Source organism: Hypanus sabinus, chromosome 2, assembly GCF_030144855.1.
Source record: "Hypanus sabinus isolate sHypSab1 chromosome 2, sHypSab1.hap1, whole genome shotgun sequence".
In the NCBI taxonomy this organism is placed as follows: Eukaryota; Metazoa; Chordata; class Chondrichthyes; order Myliobatiformes; family Dasyatidae; genus Hypanus; species Hypanus sabinus.
Window position 1 is genome coordinate 51780530 of NC_082707.1, and position 27956 is coordinate 51808485.

Sequence of the window (27956 nt, forward strand, 5' to 3'; positions counted from 1 at the left end):
GGGGACTGTTTAATTTACTAAGGAACTGCAGCTGAAGATATTTGGGCCCCAGACAATGCACCTAACAATATCCACGGCAGCATCCTGTTACTGAGAAAGCTTGGCAGTGATGTTCTGACACTGGGATGATTGACCTCTGACAACAGCACACTATACCTATGAATCCTCTTGACTTGTTTTATCAAGGCTCCATGATGCCACACAATCATATCAAAGGCAGATACTTGCACATCTCAATAGGTTTGGAGGAAGGTGGTCCTGGTGGAGCCTAAAATGGACAACATTGGTCCGTGCCATTGAACGCAATGTTAAAAATACAAGTCCCATGACTGCTGATGTTTGAGGCTAAATAGGTTGGATTCAGTCTTCTTTTTCTTAATAGCTAGGCAACTATAGGTATTGTTGGCTAGATGCCAGTGTTATATCTGTACTGGAACAGCCTGGCTGGAAGCACAGTTAGTTATGGAACAGAGGCTGGAAAATGGGTTCTGTGGTGATGAGGTAACTGCTGGAAGCCAAGATGAATCGTAGCGTATATGATGGCTTCTTCTGCTGTTCAGGATAGGTTTGTCCTTGGAGTCTCCTCCTGGTAGCTGTTTATTGTACACCCCCATTCCCAATGAAATGAATTACAGTGTTTTGATCTTTAAGTTGTGAAGTATTTGCCTATTGTTTTTGTTACTTTGCCCTACTGTAATTTTGACTGGGACCTAATTTTTTTTTACTTTTTTCTTGATTGCTGCTCATTAGCAGTGATGAGCAGGGATACAATAAGCAGGAGGTTACACATAGTGCTGGTGTTGAGTTTTGCTCTGATGGTCCAAAGCACTTCATAAATGCTTAGTTTTGAACTGCCAGATCTGTCCTGGGTTTATCCCACTTAGTACAACGGTGGTGCCATGCAACATGATTCAGTCTTCATTTTTGTTTGTCTCTGCAAGGCCAGCACAGTGGTTACTCTGCCAATAATGTCAGGGATAGACTGGTGGGGATGAGGTCAAGTAGGATGATGTGTACCAAAGGAAAGACACATTGGTGCACCCACCATCTGTCATTCCTTTAGGGTAATTCTCTGAGAATGACAATGTTATGCTGTCGCTTGACTAGTCCAGGGACAGCTTTCCTAATTTAAGTGCCAATCCCCAAATGCTTGTGGGGAGGACTCTGCAAGGTCAGCTGGGTTGAGATTAATTTTGTCATGTCCAGTCAGTGCCAAGGTCAAAGTTTCATTTATGCTTTCTCTGTTTTACTGTTGCAGATATGCTCGACCTGTTGGGTTGGTGGGCTTTGGGCTGTCAATCACATTGGCGGGCCTGAAGTCAAATATAAGCCACATCAAGTCAGGATGAATAAGGATGGCAGACTTCCTAAAAGATATTAGTGAACTACATGTGTTTTCACAACTATCTTGAAATTTTCTGGTCATCATTATTAATGTCTAGTTTCATTTTACAGTATTTAAATTTCACAGTTATTTTGGTGGAAATTGAACAAAGATCTACAAATCATTAGTCCAGGTCTCATTTGATGACTTAAATATTATCATACCTAGAAGATGATCCTTTCAGTCTTGGAGTCAACCTGTTATGCTTCCCTAGTTAACCTGCAAAACAAACATATCTTGCTTTAAATAAGGAGACCAATATTAAACACCAAAACCTTGTGCAGTTTGTGCAAGGTCATCCTATCTTTATACTCCATCCCCTTTGCAATAAAGGTCAATGTTCCTTTGACCTTCCTAAATGCACTAGCATAGTAACAATCTCTATTCAATGTACAAAGACTTGCAGATGTACATGCAGAGCAGAATCCATTAAAGGAAGAAGAATGAAATGGTTAGAAGATAAAGGCAAAACAAGGCAGAGGCATCAGTGCAACAAATCAAGACATCACTTTATCATGGAGGTATTGCAGAGAACATCCTCTAGTCTTCCTAACTTGCTCCATCCTCATAATCCATATGACTGCTCAAAGTTTCTTCTGCATCTCTCAGCTTCTCCAACGAGAATAAAGTCAATGTACTATTGGGTAGATTGGTGAAATGTTGTAAAGCCTCAGACTTCATTAGAAGCACAGTGGAGTTCAAAGTAACTTTATTATCAGAGTACATATATGTCACCATGTACAACCCTGAGATTCCTTTTCTTGTAAATACAATGAACACAACACAAACAATGAAAGACCATACCCAATAGAGTGGACAACAAAAAATGTGCAAAAAAAAAGCCGCTGTGCAAATGCAAAAAGATAGAGAAAAAAATGATCATAATGATAGCTGATTGCATCATGGTATCATGGTTGGTATGGAAGTGCCAATGCCCAGGAATGGTGGATATACCCAGGACCATTGCAGGCAAAATCCTCCCCATCAATGAACCCATCTACAAAGAGTGCTGCCATTGTGGACCCTACCATCCAGGCCATGACCTCTTCTTGCTACTAAAACTGGGTATGAAGCACAGAAGCCTTGGGTCCCACACCATCGAGTTCAACAACCATTATTACTTACAGCCATCAGGCTTGTGAACCAATACAGATAATTTCATTCATATTACTCTGAACTGATTTGACGACCTGCAGACTTGCTTTCAAGAACTCCGTACAACTCATGTTCTCGGCATTATTTTTGTTTACAAGTTTTGTTTTCTTTTGCACATTGGTCTTTGTTAGTCTTTTTTATGCACAGTTTTGAGTAAAATTACGTTGTGTTTCTTCTTTTTCTGTAAGTGCTTGCTACCAAATGAATCTCAGGGTAGTATCTGGTAACAATTGGATAATAATTTTAAACTTTGGGTGGGGCGGGGCTGCTGGAATAAGTATGAAAGGAGCAGCAGAAGCCAGTTCAGTTTAATGTGCTGTCATGCTGAAGAGAGTAATGGAAAGTGATAGAAAGGTTTGTGAAAACCTTGGCTGTAGATCACTTTATCAGTGCAACGGATTTCTAGTGAAAATCCCTCTGCTGTTCAAAATAAAGTAAAAACTGTAATATCAGCTGGCATGGAGACATAAATGGAGTTGGAAGACATAAAATACAACCATTATAAAAACCTGAAACACAGTTATTGTCTGCTTCTGGTTCTAGTCATTGCATCCCACCTGGTTGTCATGGCTGAGGAAAAGGAAGGGAAGAGCACCAGAGAGCCCAACATACTGAAGCAAATACGAAGAAGGGATGCAGTGGCTATATTTCAGTAGGAGTCTGAGGAGATTTGGTACATTACCAAATTCTCTAGCAAATTTCTACAGATGTGCCTTGGGGAATATTCTGACTGACTGCATCACCATCTGGTACAGAGGGGCCACTGCGTAAGATTGGAAAAAGTTGCAGAGTGTTGTAAACTCAGCCAGCTGCTTCATGGCACTAACCTCCCCACCATCGAGCACCACACAACTAGAACACAAGCAGGGCTCTGCAGCCTACAAGAAACTGAACTGAGCAGATCTCATTGTGGATTCATTGTGGTGCCTCAGCAACAACCTTGTACTTACTGTCAGTAAGATCAGCGATTTGATTGTGGACTTCCAGAATGGGACATTGAGGGAACACACACCAGGTCCTCATCGAGGCATCAACAGTGGAAAGGGTGAGCAGCTTCAAGTACCTGTGTGTCAACATCTCTGAAGATCAATCCTGGCCCAATATATTAATGCAATTATGAAGAAGGCACCTGGGCAGCTATATTTCATTAGGAATTTGAGGAGATTTGGAACGTCACCAAACAGTCAAGCAAATTTCTACAGACGTACCGAGAAGAGCATCCTGACTGGTTTCATCTCTGAAGGTGCCAATGCAAAGGATTAGTAAAAAGCTGCAGAGGGTTCATCATGGGCACTGGCCTCCCCAGCTTCAAAAGAGGGTTCCTCATTGAGGACCCTCACCATCCAAGACATGCCCTGTTCTCATTACTACCGTCAAGGAAGAGGTACTGGAGCCTGAATACCCACACTTATTGTTTTAGAAACAGCTTCCCCTCCACCATCTGATTTCTGAACAGTCCATAAACCCAGGAACAATAAATACCTTTTTTGCACGACTTACTTATTTTTATATATTTCTTATTGTAACTTGTATATTTTTATTATTATGCATTACACTGCACTGCTGCAGCTGCTAAACAACAAATTGTATGGCATCTACCAGTGATAATACACGCGAATTCTGAGAGGGTCGGGAATACAGAGCACAAAGAAGGTGAACTCTGGGCATTTGAATGAGGGTGAGTAATGTGAGAAGGGTGGACAGTCTGGGGAAGAGTTCAGGGTGTACAAGACGGATGGGCGGGAAGGTGCCGACGCACGCTCACTGACCGGGGCAGGTGAGGAGGGGCCGATGTAACCGCCTGTAGACGGGGTTGCGGACACTGCGAGATGGGCGGGGGAGCCGGACTCGCAGGGAGGCGGTTTCGGCAACAGCGCCAGCAGCAGGTTCAGCGCCGTCACTCTTCAAGTCACCTCCGAACAGAGAGCCGGCGGAAAGCCCGAAGAAGCACCTCAGCTCAGCCCGAGAGTTGCTCGCAGACGGCAGGAAGCGCCGCGCTCCTGCAGCAAGGAGCCGGCCAAAATGTATCAGGGCCACTTGCAGGTCAGTCTTTCTGTAATTCGATAAAAAACTAATTAGAGGTAACCTCAGCATGAACGTTAGTCTTACATGGTTAAAATGCATTCAGAGTGAAACGAGTCAATGGCATGCAAAATGAAAAGGAAATAAGTGGCAAGGTTATGAGATGATCGGGCTTTTGTCTGCGATAGTTACAGAATTGTATCTAAATAAAGACTGAAGTTTTCGGTTGTGTTTTCAGGGTAGAAGCAGTCTCATTATTGGTATTTAAATTGATGAGGCGTGCATTCATCAACGGCGATGGCTTATCTTCAGAAATATATGGAATTCCTATCTCACATGAAGGAGGTTAATAGGAATTGGAGTGTAGTTTTACATTGACTGTACGTTTTAATACGTTTAAGTATTTTACAGAAATCTGATGCCTAACACGCGTCGATTCAAGGGCAAGGATGATAGATTGGAACCAGGAAGAATCCTGCCGCTGATTGCATATATTTAGTGCAACGCTTAGTTTGCTGAAGAAAGCGCAAAATTTACGTTATGGGTAGCGTCTTGCAATTGCAGTAATTTATCGCCACGTGAATAACATGGAAGTATCGCATTATCTGAAACAATAAATAACTATTGCAAGCGCCACATGTTAAAGATGCATGAGCGCTGAGAGGGCATTGTGTGCAAACAACCTAAGTAATCAATTCGAAGCCTTTTAGTCTTTCATTTTTAGAGGTGTGCGTTTGCCGAAAACCAGTTTTCTTTCTTTCCGCACACACATGCTGAGCCTAATTAGTTTGTAACCTTGAGATACACCCCGCTTACACTTGGGAATGATTTTGCGTGAATATTACAATGCTCGGTAATCGTTTATTCGTGCGCTTCATAGTGCTCCTTACTGCATGCATTGATTTTATAATTCGGTGATAAATGTGCCCATGTTCCGCTCCGGTGGTTACAGGAGAATCCGTAGATAGGACCCGATTCGCATAACGTCACGCAGCACAATACACCGCGCCACAGTGAAAGCAACTGCCTCGCGTACTTCCAGTGATTAATTCTCAGTAAACCCTCTTTAATGGCATAGTTTGACAACAGGAAGAATGGTGTCATTCCTGAGCTGTTATTTATGTTGTGGAAGATAGGTAAATTGATTCTTTTAAATTGCTGATCACTTTCTAATTGAATCGGACGACTTCTGAACAGTGTATACGATAAGACATGCCTTTCAAATAGGCAATACTACAGTCAACTTTTCCATTTCTTTTCAACTGGCATTACACAAATTCTCACGGTTGCATTTTGTTCATGTACAAACGTTTCCAACGGTAGATCTTCAACGATGACCAGAACAGCAATCATTTCTAGCAGACACGGGTCAGGAGCTATACAGAAAGCCCTAAGATTAATATCTGACGACTTGGGCCAATCTCATCTTCTAAGTCAATTATTTATTTATTTATTTCTATTATTATTATGCTTTATTTCTTTTCTAAGTACCTTGTAAAACTGAAACATTTTGATAAACATATACAACAGGAACAGTACAGTTCCCTTAATTCTTTCTCAAACATTTCTACATGTACTTAAAAAGATGACAATTTAATTGCAAATTTCTGTTAAACAAAAGGCAGTTTGAGAATTGTACAACATTTTAATTTGGTTTTTTTTCCACCAGTTTTAACCAGTTAGCTTAAAAAGCAGGTAGAATACGGACTTGTGTATAAAATGGGCAATACTGGTGAGCTACACACTGTACGTTTCTAATGTTAATTTTGAAAAGCAAAAACATTGTATAATGCATATCCAATTAAAGATAACCTGTTTATATTGTCAAGGCAGGCAAAAGTAATGCTCCAAAAATATTGATTTCTTTTCCCATTGTCTGCCATTCAGTTTTCACTAAATACAATAAATGCTTGTGTATCTCCAGTATTTTTGATTTATTTCAAATTTGTGACCTCTGCAGTTTGTGTGTCATTCATAGAATTTTAATAGATTTCAAACTTATTATGTGGGTAGTGAATAGAAAAAAATAACAGCATGTAAGTTTCCACTTTAAAGAACCTATTTTGTCTTTTGTGTGCAATTTTCACACAGACAGACCTAGAGGTTGCAAGCACAATATAAAAATTAATCTTGTACTCTATGAGCTACTTGAGCAACTTTAAATCAGACATTTTTACGTTTAAAGTGTTTTGGGTTTTATCATTTATTCTAATATTTTTAAAAAACTACTGAGTGTCTGATTTTAGGGACAGCAATTGTATGTGAAGAACCAGGATAATAGAGGATAAAGTGATATAAAAATGTAAGCTGTTTCTCCTCATCTCCATATTATGTAGAGGCAACGGCAGATAATTGATGTTAGAGTAAGCAGAGTAAATTGGAAACTCTATTGAACAATAAGAAAGGAACTAATCTTAAAAGCATTGTTTCTTCCATATTCTATCAACATTCCTCTAATTTATTTTTACAGCATTTGGACCAACAGCAGGAAATTTTTACAAGGTCTGAAAACTGTGCAGTACATTAATAAAACAACAATACATAAAAGAAAACTTCTAGCTGTGCTACGACAAAAGTCTATGTGCACGGGAGCACTTTTGTTACCGTGCAGCCACACAACGGCACTGCTCAGAGGGAACAGTGTTAGACGTGTATACTATGTGCTATGAGAGGGCCTCTGGTCCATCCAGTATCCCTACTGTATTTTGGATAACCTGAGGGCATTATGAAGTTAGAATCATCAGCATATGAAGTAGGAGAAGGCAGATGGATCATACTGCCTTCCAGGTATCTTTTCTCTGGTTACTTTCTGGGTGCATAATGTATGTGTGTATGTATGGCATCTGTTAGTCTCGCAAGACCACGGACCTGTGCCTGGAAAGTCCATACAACCTTGTATGGCAGACCGGCTGTTGCCCATGCTGCAAATCTCCCCTTTCCACGCCACCGATGTTGTGCAAGGGAAGGGCAAGGGCCGATACAACTTTGGCACTGGTGTCGTCGCAGGAGTTGTCAGAACGAGGTTGAAGCCAACGTCGGACTGCCTTAGGGACTCCAGCTCCGGATTTGTCCTCAGGGTTTACTCCCGAAGCCTTTCCCATGAGTGGGTATGGCCGCAAGGCAACAAATGTTTGAAATCAGAGTTTTCCCTCTCTTAGATGGACTGCCTTCCCAGGCTGATGAGCTCTATCTACCTGAAATAATGTATATAGATGTGCTGAAATTTAACCTCAGCGAGAGGTTAAGTTTAAAAACAGCTTTGGGTTTAAAGCATGTCAGAATTCTAGCGGTAATTGAATGACTTTCTGGACTTGGTTTACTGAATAAAGCTGCAGTTGAAATTCCACAACTACCTCCTGCAAAGGGAAGGTTTGCAGTTTAAATAGTTATTTGTTCATTTAGGTCTGGTATTGACTTTGTAGAGGTTTTCTGGAACTCACCGGTCCCAAGAACTCAACTAGTGTAAGAGCACGGAGGGAATAGATGGAGACAGAGCAGTTGCTGGGCTAATCAGACAATAAGTATGTCAGCCACTTGGCCTCAAGGGTGAAGGAAGAGCCTACAGAAATTTGAATTGTGAATGTAAGAATAATTACATTCCTGCAAAATAATTTCTGTTGCTACTGTCAAGTTCATCTCAGTGAGGTTTTTTTTAGTGTAATGAGAGAGGTAGCAATCTGTCTTCCTTCTCTCTTGCCCAAGCACATGATCATATCAATCATATCGATGTCAGCTGTCTTTCACCATGCAACTTAATTGGCCGATCCCCTGGTTCTCACACGTTTCATAGTGATAAGTATTTTCTCTGCAGTAATGGGATTAAAGGGATGCACAAGTGGAATCCGTAGTGTGTATTGCAAGTATGGATCCACTTTGTCAGTTAGCTTGGTTGAGTAGCCACATTCAGGTTATGCTACATGGCAGTTTGTGAAGTATATGTAGATTGAAATTGAAACATCAATCACATCATAACACACAATGAAAATCAAAATTTCAGATACTGGAAATGCAAAATAAAACAGAAAACAGTGGAAGCACTCAGCTGGGCAGGCAGCATCTATGGGAAGATAAAGAAGGTTACTATTTTGGGTTGAAATCTTTTGTCAGAACCGTTCTGTTGAAAGATCAATGATTTTTTTGTTTTTGTACTTCCACAGATACTGCCTGACTTAGTGTTACAGCACTTTCTGCTTCTGTAAAACACTCAGGCTAATTTTGTACTATAACTCAGAAATAATAATGAATAAAGGTGAACTGAAGCCGTGGTTCAGTAGGAGATTTACTTCTGAAGTCTTTGCAATGCAAAGTACAAGAAGATACACACAACTACCAGTAATACTGGGTGAAGAATGGGATTTTGTCTCTGACTTTTGGGCTATAACCAATTTGTAGAATTTTTGCTTTTTTTCCATTGTAATTTATTCTAATCCAAATTCACTAGGCATATTTCATTAAATTATTTGAACTGAAAGGTGGAGAGAATTGGACAGGTTTTATAATAATTAATTTGCTTGAAATGCATTGAGCTTCATTTGCTGATACAAAGTTATTTATCTTGAGTATGAAAAAGCAGCAGAAAATGCTTTTGTAAGGGTATAAGGGAGAAGGTTGTTTTGGCCAATTATCAAAATAATCCAGTGGAAGCCAGTAGTACATTTGTTTGTTGGACATGAATACCAATAGGCGATGTGAGTACTCATTTCAATTTCCAAGAATGAAATCTAGAATTAGTAAAGTAAAGTGGTTTCCAAGCAAACAAATATCAAAATATTAGATATAAATTGATAGAAACAAGCTTTGCGAGCATCAGCCATTAGGATGAAATTTTAATATTTATTGCTGATGTTAATTTCAAAATGCAAACTATTTCTTGAACTACAACCAGTAGAAAATAATATTTAACATCTTAGATTCAGGAAAAATTATCTGAAGAATAAGAAATCTTTTGTTCTGAACCACTAAAACCTAGAAATACAAGAAGAAATTTGAGGTACAGACCATCTGAACGACAAATCATTGTTATTTATGCAGTTTATTAGATTATTTTCATGGAGCATTTTTCAACACTAAGTTAATTATTAGATTTCTTAATGTTTTGGTGATAGTGGCTCTAGTTATTTAGCAGCCGAAGAAGAAAAATGTGAAAATTATACAGAGGAGAACTCATGCCATTTTGCTTTAAGTACAATGCTTCTTGTAGAACCCGGGGTTTGCTTTGTTTTGTAACTGTGTCTTCGTGGATCTATTAGTAACACAGACTGCTGCTTTCTCTTGCTGAAAATTGGTCCCAGAAGTATACATACACTGTATCTGTGGAGTCAGCATAACACACCACTAACGCAGTAAGCAGATCAAGACCATGAGGGCTACATTTCCGTTATCATTGAACCAGACTTTCATTTTTAAAAATGAAGTGTTCTTAAATCTATAAGGAACACAGCTTTTACTAACTCAGAATACTCTATCACTGAAAATCAGTGAGAACAGTTTTTTATGAAGTTTACTTGCAGCCTTAAAGAAAGCACAGAAAAGTGTGTCCTCTATGTTGAATGAGTATCATTTTCATACTTTATGTTAACAGTTGATATTTATAGTCCACTGTAATAGCTTCTACAACACAACGATTATGCACAGTAGATTGAAGTTCCTCAGCAAGACAGGTATGCACATTCACTGTCCACCCTTCATTAGGCAGTTTAAAATGTTTTGATAAACTGAGTTATTGCACGCACCGTGTTCAAACCTGTGTAGCTGAAATGAAATTTCCTTTGGAACCACTGCACTATAATTTGCTCTGTGACACATCAAGGAACAATGCTGACAGAGTATATCCATAATCTTCTCCGTGCAAGGTTCTGTAAAGTCATTTGTTTCAGTCGGAAGTACCTAAATTTGTTTTGTGTATGTTCTATTCTGTTTGGGTGGAGAGCTCCAAGGCTTAGACACAGTGATGGTAAAGCACAGAAATAGGTCCTTCAGTCATGATTGGTTGTCCATCATATCTGACACTGACAGGAAACAAGTGGATAACCATGACATCTTCTGTGTCCTTTGCTCTCCACAGAGGGTTGCAGAAATTCCTTCCTAGCTGTTGGATCTCACTGTAGGTCTCATCCGCCCGGTCCGCCAGAGCTAATTTTGCACGCCAGGACAGGCATAACCCTATCTCACTGGTGTATGAGGCCGCAGGCTACCCTCACCTGGTTTAGCCCGCCTGTCGAAGTGGTGTACCGGGCTGTGGCCACTGTTGCATCCAAACAGCTACTTGGAGCCACAGGTGAGGTTTGGGTGTCTGGTGAGTGAGCTGCCCCGGAATGGACATGAGAAGCCCCTTCGCCACCGGCACTACCCTTCCCTGGATACCACATTCATGCCAATACAGCATGGAAATCGGCTCTGTGACTCAATTGGCTCATGCCAACCAAGATTGCTATGGGAGCTGATCCCAATTCCCCACATACAGTCCATGTGTCTCTCAACCTTTCATATCCAGCCCTTGTCCAAATAACTACCATAATTTACCTGCCTCAACCACTTCCTCTGGTAGCCCATCCCATACAGTCCTTTAGTTGGTAAAAAAAGATATAACTTGGGTTCCTGTTAAATCTCTTCCTTCTCACCTTTAACTTATGTCTTCTAATTATTGATTCATCAAACCCCAAGGAAAAGACTCTGTGTTCACTCCATTTATACCCATCATGATTTTATACAGCTCTAAAAGATCAACCCTCATTCTCCTACATTTTAGTGAAGGAAAAATCCCAATCTGCTCAAACTTGCTCCTTGATGCAGTCAGTCCCAGCAAATCCCCTCGGCAAGCTTTCAAATTATTGACCTCTTCCCTGAAGCAGGGTGACCAAAACTGAACACGGTATTCCAAATGCAGCCTCACCAATGTTGTGTACAGCCTATCTCTCACTGACGAAGGCTGACGTTTCCTCATTTTGTCTACCAGTGTTTCCACTTACAGGGAACTGTATGTTCTTGTCTTTCTAGGTCTGTCTGTTCTACAATGCTCTCCAAGGCCTTACTGTTCACTGTGAAAGTTCTACCCTCATTTGTTTTTCCAAACTGCAACACCCTCACACTTACCTGAGTTAAGCCCTATTTACTATTCCCCAGCTGACTAAGATACTACTGTAATCCCTGTTAACCACCTTCACTGTCTAGTGATTTCAGTGTAATCTGCACTCTTACCAACTATGTCTTGTACATTCCCATCCAAATCATTGATGACATGACACGAAATCAATAGTCTGTGGAACTAAGTCTATCTGCCTTACCCGTAACACTCCTTGCATTGAAATAAGCCTGACCTTGCTTGTTTGACAAAGGTGCGCACAAGTACACGTGCAATGAAAAAGTCACCTGTAGCAAAACCATAGGAACATAGTAGCACAAAAACACACAAATTAAACATGAATTATACACTTTCTGCAAAAAAGAACACCATCAGATTTTTTTTTAAAAAAGCTCCATTCCAGTGCAAAGTGAGTGTTGCCATGCCACAGTATACACAGTATGTCAGGCATGATATAGCAGTGATGGACAGAATGAGCGTATTGTTCGGTGCATAGGATACGCCAAGTGTTTGAGCTGCCTGAGTACCCCACTGTTTATAGCCCAGTCAGATTGAATCTCTGCTCACTGGTGTCTTTTGGGATGTTGATGTTGGAGAGTCTTGGTAAATGTAGTGTGGGTCATAGATACATGTTGGACTTGCTGTCTTGTTGGAGATGTTTATTGTGCAGAATGTCCGATGCCATTCATCAGGCCATGGCTGATTGCTGTCTGGACCTTGCTGTAAATTGGTGTGGAGTGCTTGTTAATGAAAGTTAACATTGTGCAAATATCCTGACTTCTGACCCTATTATAGATGGAAAATCATTACTGAATGTTTGAGCCGCAGTAATCACCCAGTGGCTGGCATGATTGACTTCCAACAACTATAGCCATCTTCGTGAGCATGAGGAATAACTCCAACTGTTCGTCTGTTATCTGCTGTTTTATCTAGGCTCCTTGATGCTACACTTGGTCAAATGTTGCCCTGATGTCAAGGGCAATCATCTCACCCCACCGTGTTTGGACTGCAAAGGCAAATAATTGTCGTAAATCCAAACACAGCCTTAGCTAATTATTGATAAATGTGTGCTGGCTGGTTGCATTATTAATAACTCCTTCCAGCCCCCTGCTGTGTGTTGATCAGGCGGGAATTTGTTGGAATTGGTTTGCCCTGCTTTTTGTAAACAAACACATCAGGATTATTAATTATATTGTCTGGTAGATATCAATGTTGTAACTTCACTGGAACAACGGTAGCGGATAGGATATACACCTCTGATATTGGATAAAGCTTGATGGGCAACAGGTGGAACCCGATTTGGGGAGTGATGAACAGTGGTAAAAGAAAACCACGGTAGCACAGCAGTCAGCACAATTCTGTTACAGCTTGGGGCATTCCGGAGCTCCAAGTTCACTTTCAGCGCCGTTCTATAAGGAGTCTCTGTATGACCTTCCCGTGGAATGTGTGGGTTTTCTCTGAGTACTCTGGTTTTCTCCCACCGTCCAAAGATGTACCGGGTAGGTTAATTGGTCATTATAAATTGTCCTGTGATTAGGTTAGGTTTAATCAGGTTTGTCGGGGGGTTCCTGGACGGCCTGGTTGGAAGGGCCTACGCCACACTGTAAATAACTAAAACTGTGTGGGTGTGTGATTCTGTGTTGGAGAGAACTGGAAAATTCTAGTGAATGAAATAGAATATAAAATATTTTTCGCGTCTGCCTTTAGCTTCTCTATAGCAATGGGTAGACAAAGGGCGAAAGGGTCAGCATGGGAGTGGGAAGGAGTGTGAAATTGCTTCACAAAACGTAGCCCAATCTACACTTTGTCTCACATGGAAGTATTTAAAAGGATGTAAACATGCAACTGTGGGGAAAGTTTGAATAAGCTGAAATTGTCACCTTTGGAGCAAAGGAGCCCGGGAGGACATCTCATTACAATACTTAAGGCTACTAAGACTGAAAATAAAGTAACTCAAATGAACCGATGTCCCTTATCTCAAGGGGTTAAAAAAGACACAGGACATATTTTTAAAATAATTGATGGAAGGATTAAAGAGGAAATGAGAGAAATAAAATATAGTGTTAGGGGTCTGGAACTTGATACCAGAAAAGGTGGAGGTGAGAAATTTTATCACATCTGTGCTGCTCTTGTATGTGTACATAAAGAGCTATATTAAATATTAGAAGGTGGAATTGGAATGGAGAGCTCTTTTCATTTTCCAATTGGCTTTGTGTCATAAATTTTGATAACATATGCATAATTTATGACAATAGTTTGGAGGTGGAATAAACAAGATGTATATGTTTGTGCAGTTTTCCATATTTCTTACTATTAAAATAAGGACCTATACATACAGTCATCGTTAAACACTCACCTACATGATGACTAATTATGCATCACCTCCATTGCACCCACCACAGCCATGTGAAGCTGAAGCACAATGACATTAATGCGACCAAACAAAAGAAAAACCAGTTAAGTAATTTCACAAAACTATCAGATCAAACTTCTGGGCTGTTAGCTACAGATAGTTGTGAATGATGCTGGACAATGTAGAGCTAATAAAAAGAGAGGGCTTCAAGAATATCACTACCTTCGTTGATTATAGGTCTGTAGCCTGTTGAGTTCACTGTATGGGGTATGAAGTAATGGATGAGAGTGCTGGATTAAGCAGAGGCGTGAGACCAGACAACATCAGCTGTCATACTGAAGACTTGTGCTCCAGAACGAGCTATATCTCCAGGCAGGCAGGTTACAATAGGACCCTTGCTATCAGGCATATCTTCATTAAAGCAGGATAAATCCAGTATGGTTGATTGTCTAATCAGTTGACTATCAATCATCATCAGAGATTTCTAGTGGCATTTATTTACCATAACCAACCTATTGATACCTCCCCTTCTCATTTTACCAAGGACCACACAATGTACCCTTGGACCAAAACAAAACGGAAAACATTTATGTTCTCAGAATGGCAGGCGGTGACTAGTGGGGTACAGCAAGGCTTGGTGCTGGGTCTGCAGCTATTTACAATATACATTAATGATTTAGATGAAGGGATTAGAAGTAACATTAGCAAATTTGCAGATGACACAAAGCTGGGTGGCAGTGTGAAATGTGAGGAGGATGTTATGAGAATGCAGGGTGACTTGGACAGGTTGGGTGAGTGGGCAAATGTATGGCAGATGCAGTTTAATGTGGATAAATGTGAGGTTATCCATTTTGGCAGCAAGAACAGGAAGGCAGATTACTATCTGAATGGAGTCAAGTTAGGACAAGGGGAAGTACAATGAGATCTAGGTGTCCTTGTTCATCAGTCACTGAAAGTAAGCATGCAGGTACGGCAGGCAGTGAAGAAAGCTAATGGCATGTTGGCCTTCATAATAAGGGGAGTTGAGTATAGGAGCAAAGAGGTCCTTCTGCAGCTGTACAGGGTCCTGGTGAGACCCCAACTGGAGTATTGTGTTCAGTCTTGGTCTCCAAATTTGAGGAAGGACATTCTTGCTATTGAGGGAGTGCAGCGTAGGTTCACGAGGTTAATTCCTGGGATGGCGGGACTGTCATATGTTGAAAGATTGGAGCAACTTGGCTTGTATACACTGGAATTTAGAGGGATGAGAGGGGACCTGATTGAAACATATAAGATTATTAAGGGATTGGACACACTAGAGGCAAGAAACATGCTCCCAATGTTGGGGGAGTCCAGAACCAGAGGCCACAGTTTAAGAATAAGGGGTAGGCCATTTAGATCGGAGTTGAGGAAAAACTTTTTCACCCAGAGAGTTGTGGAATGCTCTGCCTCAGAAGGCAGTGGAGGCCAATTCTCTGGATGCTTTCAAGAAAGAGTTAGATAGAGCTTTTAAAGATAGCGGAGTCAAGGGGTACTGATTGTGGATGATCAGCCATGATCACAGTGAGTAGCGGTGCTGGCTAGAAGGGCTGAATGGCCTACTCCTGCACCTATTGTCTGTTTATTTGTTCTGGTACCTCTGATAGCAGCCCCCAAACCTGTTGCCACTACTATCAATTAGCACATGGGAACTACATCAGCTGAAGTCTCCCTTTCAAGTTGCCTATAATCCAGATTTGGAAATATCATCATTCCTTTCTCATTGCTGGATCTAAGTTCTGAAACTCCCTATCCAATTGTACTGTGGGTGTAGTTTTACCAGAAGGAATACTGGGTTCAGGAAGGCAGTTCACTATACCTAGTGATGGGCAGTAAACCTGGTCTTGTCAGCGATGCCAGGTCTGAAAGAAATTAATAGATTAAAACAAAATAAATAAAGTTCTACTCAGGTTGAAAGTGACTTAGTGAGCATTTGCAGATTTAACTTATTTGCATTGATTGTATTAACTACTTCCCTACAGGTACATTTATTCAGCCCAATCAACTTGCTTACACTCCTGGTTACTCTAATACAGCCAAAATAATGCATGCTTCATGCAGATGCTTTTGCTAACCTTCAAATCTCATGAAATTTGAATGGTGATGTGATTCTACTGCTAAGCTCTGTGCGATTGGGACCTGTGGTTTACATTTTGATGGTGTGTTTTTGGGTGGATTGAGTGATCTGGTGCTTTGCTGTCTCTGAGGAAGTTCAGTGAGGTTGGAAGGAGAGTGTGCAGCCTTGTTCTGGGCCTTACCAACTCCATTGCTTCTCCCTGAGGTGGTGAGCAAGGCTGAAGTCAAAGAAGATGAGAGTGGAGTGCGGGCTGGTGTTCGGTGCCGTCCGCCTGCATTTGACAGGCCTTCCTCTCCTTGCTAGCTGCCGTCAGAGTAAAGCACAGGAGTTTTGTGTTGTACGTTGCTAGGATTGAATGACAAGGCTAGTGGCTGTGGACTCATTGTGGGGGACTTATGAAGTTCATGTTTCAAGTATTTCTGGATTCTGGTTACTTGCTGTTTTTTAGTGGTTTGATCTGGGTGGTCGGTGAGGACTAGGGCACCTTGGTGAAGACTGAATTGATCTAACTGAATTATGTCCAGCACATAATTCTCTGAAACTTCCACCATCTCCAACAGGATCCCACACCAGGGACATCTTTCCAAGCTCTTAACTTCATCCCTCCCCCTTCAGGTTTCACCTATCACCTTGCGTTTCTGTCTCCCTTCTCCCTACCTTTTAAACTACTCTTCAGATTTTTTCTCTCCAGTCCTGCCGATGGGTTTCGGCCCAAAGCATCAACAATATTTTTTTTCATAGATGCTGTCTGACCTGTTGAGTTCCTCCAGCATTTTGTGTTTGTTGCTTGGATTTCCAGCATCTGCAGATTTTCTCTTGTGTGTTAACTAAATACTCCTGGGTTGATGTTCTGCGCTGTTCACTGACTATTTGCTGTTTGTGCAATTTGTTTATTCTTTGCACATTAGGTGTTCAGTATTTTTTTTGAACAAGTTCCATGTTGTTTCCTTGTTGACTGCCTACAGGAGGACAGATCTCAGAGTTGTATTCTGTATACATACTTTGATAATAAATGTACTTTGAATCTTTGAAATTTCCCTTCTAAGATTAGCAATGTCTCTGTGGTCCATGCCTTCAATTGTAGTGTTACAGCAAACATCCATTTCCCTCTGGGAGAGTCAAATTCTCGAATCTCTGTCATCAAAGTCCAGAGCTTCACTAATTGCATTGGCGTCACACTGTAACGTGTCAATTCTCAAATGATTTCATTAATGGATTCAAGAGAAAATTTGTCTTAAGTGTTTGTCAGCTTCCTACCCGAGACCAACAGCTGGAGTGAATGCCACGCACTCAGCCGTCAGTAGTACTGCCAAACTCTGGACAGATTTCGATATTCTGCTCTCTGGTCTCGTTAGCATGCAGGGCTGGTCATATGACCTCCCCCCTGTGAATGCAGATGCTATTTTGACAGGCCTACACAGTAAAGCTCACTTTTCAACTAATTCATAGGCAATGCCTGACACCTGTAACCTGACAGGCTGCTCTGTACAGAGAAGGGAAATGCAAAGGAGAGTGAAGTATCTTGAATCAAGCACGATGAACAGTGGCTGACATTTGTGGAAACTAGCTCAGCATAAATTACCAGCCTTCACTCGCTGGCAAATGGGACAAAAAGCACAATTTGAGGAAGGTGTTAAAAGGAAAATCATTTCCAATCCTTCCGTTTAATTTCAAAGTCAAGAACCAGTTGTAGTGGTAAACAATGTCAGATTATTACTTGCAATGTATGCATTAACCTCTCAAAAGTAAAAGATAAAAGACATTTTATTTCTAATGAATACAGCGTTATGCAATGTAGAACCAGGCTCTTTGACCGACCACATTCGAGTAACATCTCTGGTATATTTATCAATTCCTGTCCCGTGGGTTTTGCCCACTCATCTACAAATAATTTTTTTTTGCTGTGGCCAATTAACTTGCCAGTTAATTGGCACATGAGAGGAACACAGGATGTCATATCACAGGAAGAATGTGAAAACTCTGCATTGGGCATCTGGAGTTGTGAGACAGCACATTAACCATGGGTCCATTGTGCCACCCTTCTACAGGAAACCCTTTAGAGTTGCATTAAAGAACATAAACTGCAACATTCCCCCCCCCCCAGCCTTTTCAGGTGAGATTATGAGTGCCTATCTTGATGTGCTGTCTTATCTATCCATATGTGATTGCCCCAATGTCAGTCCTGAGAGAAATGAGAGCATGCTGCAGTCCCTTCAGAGATTAATAAGTTGCTTAGACTTTGCATTGTTGAAGTTTAGATTTGAGCAGATCTATACTATCCGCAGCTTACAAATATTTGGCATCTGTCAAAAAAAAAAATTAGCCCAGCTGGCTTTTTGACTCCAGCAAGCATATTAGTTCATCCAGCTGTAAGGGGAGAAATTGTTGTCATCGTGGGGGATTGCATTGGAAATGGAGCATGATGCACAGCTGCCCCTGTTATTAGGATGTACCTCAGTGCAGTGATGTATATCTAGAAGAGTGGATTTTGGGAAACTGGTGAAATCCTCGTTTTTTTTTCCAATCTTTCCAAGGAAGAATAAACAGTTAAACCAAGAGCTTGCTTACTTTTGGTATGAAGGTTTAAGAAACGAATTAATAGTGGAATGCATTTCTGAAAAGGATCTTTATTGCCTCATTTACTATCGAACATGGGTTTTCTACAAGTTGCAACATTCATCAGGACCCATTATAAGCTGATACAGGTTAAGCACTCTTTATCCAAAATTTCAAAATGCAAAAGCATCTGAAATTTTTTTTGGGTGCTGATACACCACTACAAATAAGAAAATTCCACAAGATCCTGGGAAGGTTCCTTGGCAATGTGCAGGTTTCTGTGCACCACACATAGTTCTAATAAGTCACCTCACATATGTAAAGATCGTAAGTTTTTTTTAAAAAAGGAAAACACTGCATAAAGTGAAAAATGAAGATCCTGATTGTGTATTGAAAGAGTGGATTCGTCAGAGTAAACATATGCCGTTTAACAGTATGTTGATCATGAAACAAGCAAAGATTTATCGTGACGAATTGAAGGTAATTGTGAATATTCACCAGGTTAGTTGCAGAAATTTAAGAAAATTAAATGCACAGCATTAAATTTTCAAAGATTTGTGGTGATAAAATGTCTACTGATCACAAAGCAGCAGAGAAATTCATTGAGTTTACCAAGAATGTTGCTGATGAAAATCTAGCACACTGAATGGCTGCTTTAGTACAAATGTGTCTTAAGCAAGTGTAAGATACAGACCGCTTACCGATAGCACATAAATTTGAAGTTCTGGTGATGCCAATCAGCCATTGACTGTCCACTTGAGTGGCTGAGGTAGTGATGGATTACATTTCTGATGGTTCAATGTTTCATGCACAAAATTATTAAAAATATTATATAAAACTACCTTCAGTGTATATATACGAGCTGCCTGTGTATAATGTAAGTGAATTTTCTCTTCAGACTCTGGTCCCATCCCCAAGGTATCTCGTACAGATGCAAATATTAGGAAATCCGAAATACTGAATTCTTCCGGCCCCGAGCATTTTGGAAAAGGGGAGCTCAACTTGTAGTGGATTTGATCAGACTACCAGGTAATTCTCTGGCAGATAATCCAGTGCATTTAGCAAATGCCCATGCTGGCAGATCATCTTATTGTAGATAGTGTTTGCATCTGTATTCTCTTCAGCTAAATTAGATGGAAACTGACACTGTAGCCAGCCTTCCCCTTGTATTTCCTTACTGCCTTTGCTTGTTTCTGCTCACATCATCTGATACAGCATCTATAAATAAAATGGTGCAAGTGCCAGAGCTGTGTAGTTCCTTTGCCAATCTGCACATTTCCAGTGATGAAAGAGGCTCAAGTAAAGGTGCTTGCATCAACTGATGCAGCAGTGACCACCGGGATGAATAGGGAGTCCTGCACAGGCTTGAAACTTGATTATGCTTTCCTCTTACTCTTGCAGGTGTTCCTCTTTCATCCCTTTGGTTCCTGATGCCATTCATTTGCAGAGAGTGACTGCTGGTTTGCAGCATCTTTCTAGCTAAAATTCCAATTTCAGAAGTTTTTCTGGTTCAAAGTCAGCAGACAATTTTAAATTTTATTTAATAAGATTTTGGGTATGATCCCCTTGGTAGGAAAACTTAATGTTTTAGATAGCTAAAGAAAATCGGTAATAATAATAATACCAGTCCGTGACCTGATTTCCAACCCAACAAACTGCTCTCTACCTGAGTAATTGTCCTTGCAGCCACAGGAAATGGATCGCCTGCCCTTTTAGCACACACCTTTCCACCAGCTATCCATGGGCCCAAAAATCCTTCCGAGTGAAGCAGTGAGCCATTTGCATTTCCAACGTGGTGAACTGCATTCAGTGCTTACTAATGTGGTCTCCTCCACACTGGAGTATCCAAATGACGATTGGGTAACCATTTTGCAGAATACGGTATCAGTGTTTGGCCTGTATGGTTAAGCCCAAGCTTCCTGTTACTTGCAACTTTAATTCTCCATTACACTCTCACTCTGTCCTGTCTGTGGCCCCCTTTGCTACAGTGAGATCTAAGGCAACCTTGAGGAATAACATTTTGTCTTCCATCCGAGCATCTTTTGCACTCTATATATCAAATTATAATATTGAGAAATTCAATTTATCTGTACTGAAATTGGCAATTTGCACTGCTAGTCATGCACCTGTGACATTAGATCAGCTTTTCACTTCCCTTTAGCACAGCCTAGCCTATATTTCATAAGATTTTGCACTCTTTGTATGTTTTATTATTCTATAACTGCTGCCATTAACTATTTAATCACTATTCCCACTGCGACCCATAGCTCAATCCATCACTGATGTTTCTCTGCCTTCTCCACAACTTACTTATTTTCTCTCCGTTCTGAAAAACTGTCTTCAACCTAAAATGTCAGTTCTGCTTCCCCAAACACAGCCTTACTGAGTGTTTACAGTATTATATATTTCAGGTTTCCAGTATCTGCAGTACTTTTTGATTTGTGTTTACTGACAGTAATATCTTCTTACTTCGAGTATATTCTATTCAATGTTTTGTCTTTGGGTTTGTACAGTTAAATTCTGGAAATGTATTCGAAGGGTAATCAAGATAGTTTCGTTCATAGAAATACAAGATTGCAGATGTTGATTCAGGTCTGGGCCGGAAACATGGAGTGTCCCATTGCCTATATTTTTTTATTATTTTATAGGCAATGGGATATATATATATATATATATAAAAAAAACATGAAAACTTCTAGAAGAGGCAAATACCTTTTAGAGGCACTATATATATAGATTTAATTTGGCTTTTTTTGACACGGATCAACAGAAGGACTCTTTCATGTCAAATTAAAAACAGATCTCTACAAAGTGATCTAAATTGATTACAAATATAAAACACAAAATAATTGATATACATAGACTGAAGGCAAAATCTGATAGAAATTATTTGATTACATCGTGAGTGAAGGGTAAGATTTCAAAGGCTAACATCATCAGATGAGGTAAATTTTGATTCTGACAGTGTGGATGCCATCATGGAGAAGTGTTCCTCGATGCAGGAGCTTGAGCATAGGCAGCTGGGGAATACATAGGTCCGAGAATTCTTCTTCTCACTGCACAATCTGACTGCCTCAATACCATCATCCTCAAAACAAGCTTTAAGTTATTTGTGCTACTATCGATTTTTGTGCACCATGAAGCAAGGTGCTTGATTGTTCCCGCTTAATGTCCAACAACGAACATCCAATGCTGGGATGAAATGAGATCATTTCGGCAGGTGTTACGAATGATTAATTTGAGATTAAAATAACTTACTTAGATTGCAGGAAACAAGAGAGTCAAAATGCAATCACTGTTCATTCATTACTATAAGCAAAATAAGAACAAATGCCCTTTCATTCTTGAAAGTAATTACTACAGAGTGGATTCAAATGTTAAACTGGGTGATAACCATTCAGCTTACTTTACTCATTATTATACTTGTGACTGGCTACAATACGTTGGTCAGAGATGAACAGCCTCTTAAAATTTTATACCAAATGTCCTGATATTCTTTTGTATTTTTTCCTTGTTGATATTTTAATCCAAGCCATTTTTATCATATCCCATTTATTTTAAAGTTGTTATTTTAATTAAGGCAGGGAATTTAATTTTAACCTAAATTTTGTGTATATACGGTACTTCAGCCATTAAATAATTTGTGCCTAATATGTTGCAGAAAACCTCTTAAGTGGACATAAGTTACAACATCACTTAAAGTAATGTAAAACTTTAAATAAATATTGGGTAAAGAAAAAATGGAAGATATTTTAGATATTCTGAATTCCTGGAAATTATTTTTAGGCAAGGAAATAGATGCAATTTTGTAAATGTGTAATAATATGCATTTACCAGCAACTTGGGTTCAGTTCTACACCATCTCTGTTTAATTAGCAGCAAATGACTGCTAAGGTTTTCTCTCAGTGCTTCAATTTCTTCCTACATCCCAAAGACGTACAGATTGGCAGATTAAGGGTGTGTGGGTGAGTGTCACTGAGTCATAGCTATACCATATGGAGATAGGCCATTTGGCCCGACTAGTCTATGCTGACCAAGCTAGTTCCGTTTTTCAGTGTTTGGCCCCTAACATAATAAACCTTTCTAATCCATGCATCTATCCAAGTGTCACCACAAGTTGCACCTGCCTCATCCACTTCATCTGGCAGCTGATCTCACATTGACGTCACTCTGTGCTTTTTAAAAATAAAACATGCCCCTCCAGTCCATTTCCTCTTAAATCTTTCCCCTCTCACCCTCTTGTTCTTGATTCCTCAACTCCTGGGGGTGGGAGGGGAGATTTGAATGTATTTCTTCCATCATGATTTTATACTCCCCTAGAAGATCACCTGTCCATCTCCTATGCTTTAAGGAATAACTTTATTTATTTAGAGATGCAGGCCCATCCAGCCCAATGAGCCTGTTACACCCAATTACACTCGTGACCAGTTAATCTACTAACCTGTACAACTTAAAGAACTTGCACGTCCCCTGTGGCTCCACACAAAGGTGTCCCCATTGGTCTTTGACCCTTAATATATTTATAAAATCTCTGGATTTTCCTTGATCCTCTGCCAAAGTTGTCTCATGACCACTTTTGAATTCCCAGTTCCCTTCTTGATTACATTCCTGCATCCCTGTACTCTAGAAGTTTGCTTGAACCCAGCTGCCTGTACCTGACCCATACAGTCTCCTTTCTCGTGGCCAGTACCTCAATATCCCTCGGTCATCCTAGGGTCCCTATTCACTAGCACGGCCATTGACTTCTGCATTGCTTTCCAGCCTCTCTTTTACTACACCAATGCCTGTCACCTGCTCCTGCCAGTACCACCAATCTGGTTTAAATCCACCCTAGTAGTTGCAATAAATCTGTCTGCCAAGGTATTGATATCCCTACAGTTCAGATGTAACCCATCACAGTTGTGCAGGTCACCTGTACCCTAGAAGAGATCCTAATGGTCCAGAAACCTGACTCCCTTCTCCCATAATAATTTTGCAGCCAGACTGCCATTTGCATGGCCTCCTATTCTTGCTCTCTGTAGCATGTGACACTAGAGATGATCCTGTAACTAACCCTTATAATTTTGTTCGTGACTATATTATTTATCAGAGTAATATATTATTTCCTTTAAATAATATGTAAAGATTGCACCTGCAATTTTTTTTCCTAAACTTGTCTGTTTCTGGTAATAGCTGGCAACTTTTGGGAATGAGTGAAAACATGGAGCAGTGTGAGAATATGCATAATTCAACAATGTAATAGCTTGCAGTGGATTCCAGTTCAGTGAGTCTTTCTTTGCTGCCTACAGTAAATGCAGTTGATATTCATCAAAACCTCAAATGTTTAAAGTTCTGTCCTGATACTTCAAATACACTTGCTTCTCAGTAGATCATCCATTTAGTTTTCGAGCAGGTGTTCCCAACCATTTGGTCCACGGACCCCTTGCTTAGTGGTAAAGCTCCATGGCATAGGAAAGGTTGGGAACCCTTGTTTCAGACCAGACGAGCTTTCCATGACATTAAATCAATGATACTGCATTATCTTATAATTGGTGGCAGGAAAAACGGAGCAAAGCTGGGGCCTCTGATTCATGACGTGGTACTTCTTTGTGGGATCCTGAAGTCTGAATCTGGATTTACCATTTCTGAAGAAGCATACTTATTCCTTATGGAATCTAGTGGTACAGAATTCCCACGGACACTCTCAAAGGAATGTTTTAGAAGCTGACCTGAATTGGCCACCCTTAACAGACTTTGGGAAAGCTACAATCACTTCCTCACTTAGGCAACTGATTAAAAATCATCGCATTGTTTAAGAAGGATAGCTGTGGTTTATGTTGAGAATCCTTTTCAGCTGTTTCGTAAATTGAAGTTAACAAGTTGAGAGTAGGAATCTGGGGAGTTTAATTACATATCTATCACATTGTTGCAAGAGTTACAATTGTTACTCAGCATAATAAATGATGAGAGAGACTCTCCTCTTCATCCTGCTAGACAGTGCCTCAGGAAAGAGGATACATTTAATCTGGACTTCTGGATTCTGAGGAGACTGGCAAAGCTAATATCAGGTCTTTCACTATGAAGCAAGAAGTACCTTTCAGGGAAAGTGGGTATTTTCTGAGGTAATGCATTCCTTCCACAATTTATACTTTGTTTCTGATTCACAGACTTGATTCTCAAATGGCATTTCTCCACCTTGAGCGTTGTGTAAAGAATTCACAAGTCAGTATTGACATTGCAAGTTTTCAAGGATGATCTGATTACATCCTTGAATTTCCTCAGAATTCCTGTGACGAGTCTGTATTAGGTACTGCTGGAATGTGACCCGAACCTCTTTGTTGTGGAAGAAGAAACTGGCATTGATCTGATTACCTATCCAGTAAAATTGGATGATTTTGACGGTGATGATATTCTTGTGGGGTCTTGTTGTGCTTGTGGTAGGCAGTCCAAATCTAGGAGGCAGATGGAGGGGGGGGGGGGGAATGGTAAGCCACAGGCTTTGAGGTTTGATGCTCAAATATCCTTTTCCACAGTCACAAAGGTTGTGCTGGCTAATTGAAACCAATGGAGATTGATATAATATTGATTAACTCTATATTTCAAGAATTTTATCTTCTCTATCACATCTAACAAAATCTGAATATATCAAGCAAGAGGATAGTAGAGAATATGTGTTGCTATCAGCAGGTTTGGTACTACACAGAGCCTCTATCTGCCTGCTGAAGGGATATAGGAGAAAATTTGCAACCAGCACTGAAAAGGGATGAAGAGTAAGTAGGGTGTTTCCTACAATGCCTTATTTTGAAGTTTATTACTTGGTTCCATTGGGGGTGGGGATAGCAAGCTATCCGTGTTATTTATTCTAGTACAGGACCTCTCCAGGTTATGAATGCCCAACTTGTGTTCAGCTCATGCATATAATTGAGAGCTTGAGCTCACTCCCTCATGATTTTCTTCTGCTCTGTAAGATCACTTGTCAATCTCCTATTCGCTAAAGGATAAATTATTTTATTTATTTTGAGAATAAATAAAATCTGGTGGGATGTATTTTACAGCTGCTATGGATCTGCAGGCATCTTCTGCCATGTGAGAACTCATTTGCATCTTGTAGAGAGAACTGGTTGAATTAAACAATCTGCTTTAATTACATGTTGCCTTTGGTGTACCTGTTTTAAAATTTAGGCAGCCCCATATCCAACTTGTTCAGGTTGTGAATTGTTCATGGGAATGAAACCCTGTCCGAACCTGAGGAAGGCCTGTAAATGTAAACATCAGCATGAAGGAAGGAAATCTAGGTGGTCTCCTATCTCTTAAAGGAGAGAAGCATTGTCAAGTTTAACCCCTGCAGAGGTTCAAAACTCTTATCAGTGTTAAATTTAACATGACAGTAATTCACCTAGTTGGATTAGAAATCTAAATATTTCAAGTTTCTTGTGATTTATTTCTAGACTTCAGTTCATCTTTCTATGCCTTTGTTCTTATTGTCAATGTGGATATGAAGCATCAAAGATCTCTGAAGGACCTTGTTCCTATTTTATTTTCTGCTTCTCTCCCTATTGATTTAACACTCTGGGGGTCCTCTGCCCTTCTGTTACAACCTTTCTCTGACTCAAGTCATCCCAGTAAGACTGCGGACCTTGAAGTGAACTTGTCAACACATTTGTCATGCTGATTTTTCTTAGAGACATTGAAAAGTTTGATAACAAGATGGGAGCCCATTTTTTCCAAAAGATTATAAAACAAGTAAGGTTACTTATAACTGCTTATTTTTTTAAATTTCAGCATTCATTATGAATAAAGGTATTCATTATGAACAGAAATGTTTGAAATGGATTTGTGCCAATGCGTGAGTAAATTAATAATACATTATAATTACTCAGTTAGTTATTAATGAACAGAGTACATTTATTGAGAAGTAAGTAGGACTGAAATTTAATATCTGTTGTTGTTCTTGGTATAAATTACTGGCCAATTGCCTCATCTCATCCACCTATCCATTCTGTAGATCAAAATATTAACCAAAGTGTAAACTTATTGTTAAGTTAGTTTCCCGTGAAGTACTGCAGTCTATTTTTTTTAAAATTTCAAGTAGCTTAAATAGGAAGAAAGATTAGACATGGTGCCACATAATTAAATTTCCTAGCTTTCTTTTTTCTCTTCAAGCATACTTGGGAAGAGTTCACAGTGCAGGCACTCTTTTAAAAACTTGCAATACAATATGTAGGCTCCAAACTGCCTACATTAATGAGCATATTGCCAGTAAAAATATATACATATTTCTAAAATAATGCACTTTTCCATGAAAAAGTCTACATCTGGAAGAAACATAGTAAATAAGTTATCCAACAAGTTGATGTAGTCTATTGAATTGTTAAATTTTTACAGTGATCCATCAGCCATTCTGTTTCTCCCGACTGAAGGAATATCTAATTATGTAAGCTTTATAAATGCTGACATCGTATCTTGCCCAGTACCATCGAGGCAAAAACCTAAATGTGCTGACAGTAAGAAGGGTTTTGGTTTGGGCTCAGCTTCCTTATTAAATGCATTCTGAAAACAGGTATATGCCTCAGTTTCTTTCCACACAGTCTCAGCTGCTGCAATTAAACATGCGATACCTGCAGGGATTCAGAATTTCCACTGGGATTAGCAGCTTCATCTGTGCTGTAGCATAAGCCTTTGTTGATTAATTTAATGTCATTTTATTTGGGATAGCCAAAGATAAATATACTTTTATAATGTGCATCTGCTATTTGAAAATGTCATTTATTTTAATTTCTTGAACGCCCAGCTATTTTGTACATTTTTAATTTTTCATTTTGATTTGACCTTTACAATGTACAATGCAAACTAATCTGTTTCAAAACAAATGAAATCAAACCCTGAGAAAGAGGTGACACAACATCTGAAGATGTAGGATCCTTGTGGGGAGAGTTAAGGAAATGCAAGGGCATAAGGAGTTCCCTGATGGGAGTTTATATACAGGCCTCCAAATAGTAGTAGCCAGAATGTAAGCTACAAATTGCAATAGGAGATAGAAAAGGCATGTAAAAAGGGCATTATTGTGATAGTCATGGGGCATTTCAATATGCAGATAAATGAGCAAAATCAAGTTGGTTTAGGATCCCCCGAGAGGGAATTTTTAGAATGGCTATGAGACTGCTCTTTAGAGCAGCTTGTTGTTAAGCCCAATAGATGAACAACAGTTCTGGATTGGGTATTGTGTGATGACCCAGACTTGATTAGAGAGCTTAAGGTAAAGGAACCCTTGGGAGCAGTTTGAGAAGGAGAAGCTAAATTTGATTGTATCAGTGTTACAGTGGAGTAAAGT

At 39.9% G+C, this 27956-nt stretch overlaps 1 protein-coding gene across 4 annotated transcripts in view; it reads left to right on the plus strand.

Moving 5' to 3' along the window:
• The first annotated feature begins 4361 nt into the window (after positions 1-4361).
• pex5la (peroxisomal biogenesis factor 5-like a) overlaps positions 4362-27956 on the plus strand; it is a 163691-nt gene continuing 140096 nt past the window's right edge. For all 4 annotated transcript variants that reach the window (XM_059945808.1, XM_059945813.1, XM_059945820.1 and 1 more), the window contains exon 1: positions 4362-4582. In XM_059945808.1, coding sequence (XP_059801791.1) covers positions 4562-4582 — 21 coding nt within the window. In that variant the 5' untranslated portion in view covers positions 4362-4561. The remainder of the gene's footprint in view (positions 4583-27956) is intronic.